The following is a 9,738-nucleotide window of genomic DNA, read 5'->3' as shown; positions in this document are numbered from 1 at the left end:
GAAACTGCAGAAGCCCCTGGAGCGCCCCTGTATCGCACACATGCCCCGTCCTCTGCAAAGCTTCCCCTCAGATACACTCTCCCTGGAATGGGGGCTCCTTTCTTACCCTGCTGCCCTTTGCAGCACTGCTGCTGTCACGCAGCCAGGGCCACAGGGCTCAGTGCCCCACAAAAGCCCCCCACAGCGGAGCCTCACCTGCTGGGTCCCCTTACAAACCAAACAGCAGAGAGGCTGCAAACAGTCCTGCGGCCATCGAACTAGCGGGGATTTTCTGCAAGGAGCCCAGGCCACCTTCCCTGCAGGCTGAGCCGACCACCGCAGTACCCCTGAGGGCTGGGACCTGCCTCTCGCTACAGTGACCCAACACACAGCCCCGACGCGCCAGCCGCACGCAGCGGGACCCTGCCGGCCCTCCCGCTGCCGGCAGCGAGACCCCTGAAGCCCCTCAACGGCCACGGGACACCGCAGTGTGGGGGCCCGAGGGAGGCCGCCATCTTGGGGGGCACCCCTGGGCCTTGGGGCAGGCTGCTGCGGGGAAGGCGAGCAGCCCGCGGGGAAGGCGAGCAGCCCGTGGCGGTAGGGACAGCTGCCGCAGGACGCACGGTCGGGATGCGAGGCGGGGGGAGCCGCGGCGGGGGTGGTCCCAGGGCCAAGCCCCGTGGGCTGGCACCGACCTCGTAGCTCCGCACCTCAGCCCTGAGGAGAGACCCCCGCAGCGCCGCCGGCGGGCGGGCGGGTGACGAACAGGCGGCGCAGCCAGTCGCAACGCGCAGTCCGCCTCCCAGTCGGCGGTGGCCCAATGGCGAGGCGCGGGGCGGGGCGGAGCGGAGCGCGGGCGGGCGGCAGGCAGTCGGCGCTGAGGCGTGGGGCGGTGCGGGTGGCTCCTCTGGCTCTGCCGCGGCCGCTGCCGGTGCCGCGCCGTTGCCCTCCCTCCCCTATGGAAGAGATGGAAGAGGAGCTGAAATGCCCGGTGTGCGGCTCCTTTTACCGGGAGCCCATCATCCTGCCCTGCTCGCACAACCTGTGCCAGGCGTGCGCCCGCAACATCCTGGTGCAGACGCCGGAGTCGGAGTCTCCGCAGAGCCGCCGCGCCTCGGGCTCGGCCGTCTCCGACTACGACTACCTGGACCTGGATAAAATGAGCCTGTACAGCGAGGCGGACAGCGGCTACGGCTCCTACGGCGGCTTCGCCAGCGCTCCCACCACCCCCTGCCAGAAATCCCCCAACGGCGTCCGCGTCTTTCCGCCGGCCGCCCCGCCGCCCCCCGCCGCCCTGGCGCCGCCGCCGCCGCGGAACGCCTGCCTCACCTGCCCGCAGTGCCACCGCAGCCTGGTGCTGGACGAGCGCGGGCTGCGTGGCTTCCCCCGCAACCGCCTGCTGGAGGGCGTCATCGACCGCTACCAGCAAGGCAGGGCGGCGGCCTTGCGCTGCCAGCTCTGCGAGAAGGCGCCCAAGGAGGCGGCCGTCATGTGCGAGCAGTGCGACGTCTTCTACTGCGATCCCTGCCGCCTGCGCTGCCACCCGCCGCGGGGCCCGCTGGCCAAGCACCGCCTGGTCCCACCGGCCCAGGGTCGCGTCAGCCGCCGCCTCAGCCCCCGCAAGATCTCCACCTGCACCGACCACGAGCTGGAGAACCACAGCATGTACTGCGTGCAGTGCAAGAGCCCCGTCTGCTACCAGTGCCTCGAGGAGGGCAAGCACTCCAGCCACGAAGTCAAAGCCCTGGGCGCCATGTGGAAGCTCCATAAGGTGAGACCCGGCCCCGGGCTGGCCTCTGCCAGCAGCCCCGGCCGAGCCTGGTGGCTTGGAGGTGGCCGTGCGGGGCCGCCTGTCCAGCCCACCTTGCCCCATGAAGCCCACCTTGCCTCAGCTGGCAGGCTGGGAGCATCGCCACTCGCCCCCTCCTGCGCTGGGGCTGCATTTCGTACCCTTGCTTGAGATGAGAGTTGTCCCCTGGCACGGGGCAGGTAATGCTCCTCGTGGGTCACCAAATCGTGCCATGCCCCCACGAGCCGAAGCTCTGCCGAGGGAGCCAGCCAGGACCCATGGGTGATGTTGTGGGGGTGGATCAGGGACATTTGTGCTGCAGAGCTGGAAAAGTGATGGGGAGCGATGCTTTCATGAGGAGGATGGCATGAAATAAATCTGCGGCGGGGGAGGACGGGGATGCGGGAGCTGGGTGCTGCTGAGGAAGGGCTGCTGCTGAGGAAGGGCTGCTGCCTCCTCCCGCACACCATCATGGGGAGGAGGAGGGACGGCAGTGGGTGAGCAGGCAGCGCGGTAGCGGAGCCTTTCACTGAATACTGATCAGCTCCTCTTGAGCGTACTCACTCCCACACGCATCCTCGCTGGAGGAGAGGCTTGCAGTGCTTGAGGCAGGGATGCAGCTGGTATTAGCTTCAGCTCAACTCCGCTGCCTCCCTCCCTCTTTGAGCCAGTGACCCCCTCGCTGAAGGAACTGGGGCAGAAGTGACTGGGACACAGGCGGACAGGGCATAAGGGGATGAGCATCACTCGTCAGATGAACATTGAAATAATTGTCCTCTGCTCCAGCAAATCTGTGCAGGCAGGAGCAGGTGGAGGGACCTGTGACAAGGAGTTGGGGAGAGATGAGTAGGTGTGTGATTCCCCCCCCCCTCCCCCATCAAAAGGGGCTCGGCTGGATCACTTTGACAGGAACATCCCTGTCATGTTTTGGCAGGCTGCGTGCTGGTGTGTGGCTCTGTGGAGGATGCAGACTGCTGAGCTGCAGCTCTGCACCCTGTGTTGGGTCATTGGGTGCATACAGGGACAGGCTGTCGCTTGACATGATGCCCCTTGAGAGGGCTGTGGGGAGAGCGTAACCGCATTATGTTGCCGTGGGTGGAGAGGGTACAGCAGTTCCTGTTGCTGCTGGATAGGGCTTGTCCTGACCCCCTTTTACCTCCTCCCCAGCTTTTCAGCACTCTTGCAAAGATGAAGCCCGTGTGCCAGAGCAGTTTTGGTGCCCCATGCCCTTGTCCTTACGCATTGGGTGCTGTCACTACTCCCAAGACCAGCGGGAGCACCCAACTGGTGTTGGGCTGCTGGGGGGCACCATGCACAGGTGACTGCTCACCCACTCACAGGAGCGCAGGGGCTCTTCACTGACATGTTAGCATAGCATGAGCTGTCGGATGCTGTGAGTATCTTCTTTCTCTTGCCTGTTACAAAACCCAGTAAGTGCCTGCTCCACGAGAGCGGTCTGTTCTCCAGAGTCTGGTCCTGGCCCAGCTCCTGGTGGAGGATGAAACCATTCGATCTGTGATGACACAGAGCAGGAGTGGAGCTGGGTCCAGCTGTCGATGTTGCTCTCCAGCACAAGAGAAACCTGATGGGTGCCAGGCCTTTTCATAAGGTTTTAGCTTCACCTTCCTGCTTTGATTCAGGTGCAGCAAGGTGCTTGCTTAGACACGTGAGCATCTGGACAACTTCATATGCAAGTACTCGGATACTTCAGGTTCAGTCCTTGTTTTCTTGATTAGGATGGCTTGCTCTTCCTTGAATGCTTAGCTTTTCTTTCAGAATACCTTTTCACGGGGGAGAGCTTTAGCAGTGCAGATTTTCATTGATGTAGCTAACAGACGTGGAACTGTGACATTATTTGACATAATGATTTTCATGTGATTTCTCTCAGATTTTTGGAAATGAGAAAGTGAAATCACACCTGCTTTGAGTGAGCCTGCGTTTCTGCAGGGAGTTACTGCTGTTTCGTGATGTTTGCTTGTGTTAGGGGAGGGAAAGGAGACCGAGTCAAATGTGGCAGTACAGTATAACTGAAGAAGGGATTTCATGGCCAGAGCTCAGATTGCTCCTGGAGATGCCATGTAACAAAATCAAGGGGAGAGGCTGTTGATATTTCAGGCTTTATCCTGTACTGGGCATTAGGAACCAAACCACCTGTGGATTTGAGTGGTGAACTTCTCGCAAAAGTATCTGTGTGTCATTTTTTGAGGAGAGAGGCCTTTGACAGCAAGACAAACTTGCTGAGAGGGTGACTGTTCCTTTTTTGCCTGATCTTTTTGCTGTGATGAGTGGTTGTAATGAGTACCTACAGCTTGCAGGAAAGGACAGAATTGTCAACTCTTCAATTCTCCTCTGTGATTACAACACCTCTCAGCGCAAAATGTTCTTTGGGATACATCTGTGCTCTTAATTTCTGACCCAAGGAGACTGCTGCAGTCTGCAATGACCCGAGACTGCCTTGATGAGCTGTTGTTCTTGAAAGCAGTGTTCACGCGTCAGTACATGATTGCTGGGCCCTAGGCAATTGCTGTTAAGTGCAGCGTGCTTCACTTTAGAAAGGAGACCAAAGGGGATTTTACAAACCTCTTTGGGAACTGCCCCAATTTTTGCTTTCCTCTAGCAGAGTGCTGATTGTGTGGTTCTCGCAGATGATTGTTTCAAAATAATCTGTGCTGAGGCACAATCAAAACATAATTCAGGGAGCTAGGATTTCTAAGCCGGCCACAGATTGTGGGAAATCCTCTCTCTTCCTATCTACCTTTCAGGACAGCTGTTGGGAGAGGGGTAAATATTCAGAGAAACATAGAGGAAAATGGGTTTTTAATCTGAATTGTCCCAGTTTTGTACATATATTGCAGCTGTCTGGATTTTGTCCTGACAAGCTGGAGTGTTGCTTGGCATGTCAAAAGCAGAAACACAAGATGGAGCTGAATCGTTTATTCTTTGTGCATTCAACTTCCTCTTGCTTTTTGCTGGGAAGTATGTGGTGAGTGCAGGCTCAGCAGCTTGCTAATGTTTTTTTTTTGTGGAGAGATAGATATATACATATATACAGATGGACTGGAATGGACCTCCGGGGTCACACTGTGCAGTCCCTAGGTGTCTCTGACAGCCGTGAATCCCATCCATCAGTTGATCAAGCTCTGTCTTAAAAACATTTTACCCCTGCCGATGCATATTAGAAAGATTTCCCAGAAGTTCATGGTTTCTTGTAGTGGCTTTTAAGCAGGTGTGAAAGCTTTCTGGGTTGTGGCCCAGTGCTGTTGTGTATGTGGCTATCCTCTGCACAGTGCCTGGTATGTCTCACCTTGTGGTTGGATACCCTCCCTGGAGTGGGTCATGCCTGCCAGAGCCTGCTTTTGTCTTTGAGATCGGTATCCCAACTGCAGCAAGCATGAACCTGGATTTACTGGGTGCAGAAATAAACTGAAGAGGTCAGTGGTCCCACAGTGAATGCTGATGCAAGCTTGTGCTCTCCTTTTGGGCAGTTGAGCAAGAAGCTTCACTCTGCTCTGGGTTGAGATCATGGGTTTTCTTTACAGGGGCTCAGGGGCTTTGCCTCTTTTTCCCCACTAGCATCTCTTTCACATTCCTTTTGCCTTAAACCAAGACTCTGGGGTGGGACCACTGTCTGCTTTGCCTTGATGCTGAAAGGGGAGCAGGTTAGGCAGCCTATTCAGTTCCTCTTGTAGTGGAGCAGAAACAGGTCTTGACTGCAGTGGAAGGTAAATAGTGCTTTCACTTTTATGTGTGATTTAACTGCCCAGGATGGGATTGCCCAGGCTGAAAACACAAACCATCCTCAGATTGCAAACCCCTGCAGCATCTCTACAGATTGCAGTAGAGACCAACACTGTGAACGGACATTATGCACTCTGTTGAATCAGCTGTAATGACTGTTAGCAGTCAGAGGCTAATTAGCAGAGGTATTATCTAGACCTCAGCTTATCCAGACTGTCACTAGCACAGATGGGATGAGGGATGTGTGGGGACGTCTTTTAAGAACAAAAAATCCCATGTACACTAGGTACGACTTTATTCCAATTGGTTCACACATCTGGGGTGAAATAAGGGGTGGAAAACACTACCAGTGCCTCTTAGTTTCTGCCCAGGGGACAGCAGGCATCAGAGCCAAGACAGGGACAAGCAAACAGCATTATTCATTAGCGTACTTGGCTGGGTCTCTGTGTTATTTGCTGGAGAATCTTCCATGGGGTGTTGCTTTCTTGAGGCCTTGAGAACATACTGCTGTTGGGTCTGTGGTGATTTCTGCGGTCCACAGCGCTTGGGGAAGTATCCAGGGAGTTGCTGTATGATGAAGATCTGTTTGCTTTTGCAAAAGTAAAATATTTACTGCTAAAACAGAAGCAGGGAGAATCCTTAATCTTTTCCTGTTGCATGCAGTGCTTTTTCCCAAGCCTTTGTTTGATGGCCTTCCAGAATCCCACCACCCTTGTTCCATCACCTGCCATCTGCAGCAGCAGCATCCCTCCTGTTCTTCTCTAGCAATGCCAAACAGACTTCCTGAGTGCTCCATTTTTCTGTGGCCAAATCCTTGAGAGTGGCAATCAGGCTGAGATGCTTTGAAGTTGAAAAAAATCAGAGAAATGTCACTAAGGTCCATGGATTTACACCAGCTTGTGTCTGCCTGGGATCCAGAGGTGATGCTGCCTTCTTGTATTAATTTATTTAGAAAACAGCTTTCTGTCAGGTGGCTCTTTCCTCTACACTTACTGCTATTAATGGAGTAAGGAGCAACCATGAATATCATGTTAATCAAAGGTAATGCGGTACAGCAAGTTCTACGAGGTGTTCTTGGAGCCCACGTGGCACTTGATGCCAGGAGATGTCCTTTTAGTTATTTGCAAATGGAAGTGGGCCCAGAGCTGTCTCAGAGCGGGTGTAAATCACTGCAGCTTCGTCAGTTCCAGTGGGAAGTCCAAAAATACACCAACCTGACAGGGCGATGCTGTGTTGCACCATCTGTGCTCAGGCTCTCCAAAGGCTTTTAAGCATCTCTGCGCAGACTGGTGTCTGGTGGGATCTGTCTTCATCCAGAAGGTTCCTGTGCTCTGTAAATACCAAACCCATTCCATTCCCCCCACACAGTTATATCTGATTTTTTTTCTTCTCTTGTCCACTTCATGAGTGAAGGGAATCCCACTGGCTTGATATTTGTTGCTGTGTTTACTGTGGCGCAAGCCAGGAGCACTGCAGCTGAAATGGGTGAAAAATGGACTAATGTGGTTGAAGTCAATGACCTTAAATGTCCTTTCCAACCTAAATTATTCTATGATTCTAATTCTTGTCTCTCTTTCGTGGAACTTTCAGCAGGTATCAGTACGTCACCAGAGATTCTCCTATCACCACATCCTTGTCCTGAAAAAACAGGAGAATGAATAAGCAGAGCAAACACTGAACCTCGCCTTTTGTTAAATAAATTACATGAGAGTGAGAAAAAGGCATTGGTGCTTATTTACCAGGTTTCACAAGATGTGTTCAGAGAGCTGACAGTGGTGCCGAGTGGATCTTTGTTGGTAATATGTTCTCAAGAGGCTTATGGGGCTGCTCTGCATTGCTTATTCACATTCTTCTAAATAAACCAGCACCCAAAAGTTCAGGTTTTTAGAGGGAAAACTTGGGTTGGTGTCACTTAACAGAACCTGTTCACATATGACTACAAAATCCTGTTAAGAAGTCTTGTAGTGTTCTTTCTAGAGACCCAACACATACCATTTGGAGATATTTTCATTCTCTTTCCTAAAGTTTGAAGGAGTCTTGTGCATCTCTTAATTAACTTGCATGATTCACATACATATTCATTTAAAACAGAGTGCTTTTAAATTGCATGTGCTCTTCCCAGCTGTATGAAAGAATAATTTTTAAAAAATCGCAGTTGAAACATTACAGCTCCCCAACTCTCCAAGCTGCTCTTTTGTCAGCTTTGTTCCTTGCTTTGTTTGTTCTTGAGGTGAGGTGTTCTGTGTGGCTGTGGTATGCATTTTACCTGTTAAATTGGCTTATAAATAAGCCAGCTCATTCCCTGTTCATTCAGATAGTCCTGCTGGGATGAATTGGATAAATATCTATTTAGAGCAAGCACATAAGGCAAAGAGATCTCATCATGTAAATCTCTGGTGAGCCTAGCTCAGGTAGCATCCTAGAAGGAGAGGCAGAGGCCGGTGCAGCAGTAGCTCAATTACTGTGAAGAGTAAAGCAGTGGTACTAGAACTCTGGGTGAATTTCTCAAATTCTCATGGACCATCCACATTGTAACTGAAAAGGCTGTGCAAGTAAGATGGTGCTCTGGGACTGCTTTTGAGGGGTTGCTTAGTGGATGAGGGTCCTAGCAGGCAGTCATAAAAATGAAAACTATTAAACTTTGTAACAGGGAGACACATATGTATATAGAAACTGGGCCCAGCTCTCATCCATACCAGTGGCACCTCACTGATTAATGCAGAAAGGTGAAATGACCATTTATAATGCAAAGGAGACCAGAGCTGAGAACAGCATGTCAAAGAATTCAGCTTTCCTATACTGAGGAAAATTTTCGTGGCTGTCTGAACTAACTCGCATTTTGCCTTCAGAATTGAATACACCTTTTTGGGGGAGAGCCTGACATGGAGCTGGCTGGAAAAGCTCAGCGGAGGCTCAACTTTTTCTGCTAAGAGCAGAGTTTCTAGCTAGGAAAGGTAAGACCAAGTTTATTTTGAAATTTTTTTTAAGCCAGCATGTGGCTGTAGCAACAGGTGATAACAGAGAGGTCCTTGACTGTGAGAGGCAATACCAAACTAAAACACGGTGGGTGCAGCATGGACTAGGTTTTGCGCTCTGGTTTTGCATTTGATTAACTAAATTCCCTGAATTACAGAAACACAGGCACATTAATAGGCACACACTCAGTTCCATAACACAGTCAGCAGAAATTGCTCTGGAAGGGATCTAACAGTTGAGGGATTTCCCATCAGTGTTAATTACCCCTTCCCCTTTACTAACCTTATATTAGTTGATGGATTTTTAAAAAAGGATGGGATGTTAATAAGGCATGCGTATTTGTTGCCTGAAGTGCTGTGACCTGGAGCCAGGGTTGCCGTTGCCCGACAGCAGGAGGTCAGATCCACAGCTGGTGTAAATGAGCAGGGAGGGCTCCACTGAAGCAGATGCCGCAGCACTGAGCCATTTGAGTGGAAGATCATGTTTGCAAGTTTGAATGCCTGATGTGGAGATCCCAGCCCGGGTTCCCACGCTGGGGCTGCTGCTTTTTCCAGCTTGGGGTAGAGGTGTAATGCCTATACACCTGGACAAAGATCAGTTGAATTATTTGCGTGAACCCTGGAACCATGGCACATCTTTCAACCAGTGATACAGTTTTTTCTTCTGTTTTGGTGGGTCAGACCCTTGCATTTAGTTCCTTTTTTTTTTTTTTTTTTCCCCTTTCCCCTGGCTGGCCCTTCTGGATTTGCACAGTCAGTTCCCTTTTCTTATCATGTTTAGTGTGTGTGAATTAGATGGCTTATGGCTGCGCTTTTTCAGCTCAAGGGTGCATAATGCATCCGTAGCATCACTCGTTTAAGCCTGTGCTGTGGAACTGCAGCTGCTATCCACCTGCAGCTCTTGGGGTCTTCTCTGATGAAAACCCTTCTGTCTTCCCAGATAACCAATGCCCCTTGATTCAAGAGGCATTAATTCACTAATTCTTTTAACTTCACCACTTTCTTCCTCCCGGCTTTTTACCTCTTGACCTTTGTAGGCATCAGCTGTAGGCAGTGGAAAGAACTGCTCCTTTCTGGCCCCACACTCGGTGCACTGACTGCCCAGGGTCTCTGTCCCTTTGTTAGCTGGGGGCTTTGCTGTGCTGGTGGGCTTTCTGCTTGGGAAGGACCTTTATGTCTGTAGAGGCAGACTCAGAGGTCTGGGTTTGACTCCAGGGTGTTGTTAGGAAAGCATGCCTTTCCAAACGGTTTTATCTG

General features: G+C 51.9%; 1 protein-coding gene across 12 annotated transcripts in view; it reads left to right on the top strand.

The window, feature by feature from the left end:
• The first annotated feature begins 855 nt into the window (after nucleotides 1–855).
• TRIM9 (tripartite motif containing 9) overlaps nucleotides 856–9,738 on the top strand; it is a 71,284-nt gene continuing 62,401 nt past the window's right edge. For all 12 annotated transcript variants that reach the window (XM_027794690.2, XM_055790817.1, XM_055790858.1 and 9 more), the window contains exon 1: nucleotides 856–1,750. In XM_027794690.2, the coding sequence (XP_027650491.2) occupies nucleotides 938–1,750 (813 nt within the window). In that variant the 5' untranslated portion in view covers nucleotides 856–937. The remainder of the gene's footprint in view (nucleotides 1,751–9,738) is intronic.

This window comes from Falco peregrinus, chromosome 1 (genome assembly GCF_023634155.1).
Source record: "Falco peregrinus isolate bFalPer1 chromosome 1, bFalPer1.pri, whole genome shotgun sequence".
Lineage (NCBI taxonomy): Eukaryota > Metazoa > Chordata > Aves > Falconiformes > Falconidae > Falco > Falco peregrinus.
Note: the sequence above shows the minus strand (reverse complement) of the source record. Positions and strands in the feature narration are given on the sequence as shown.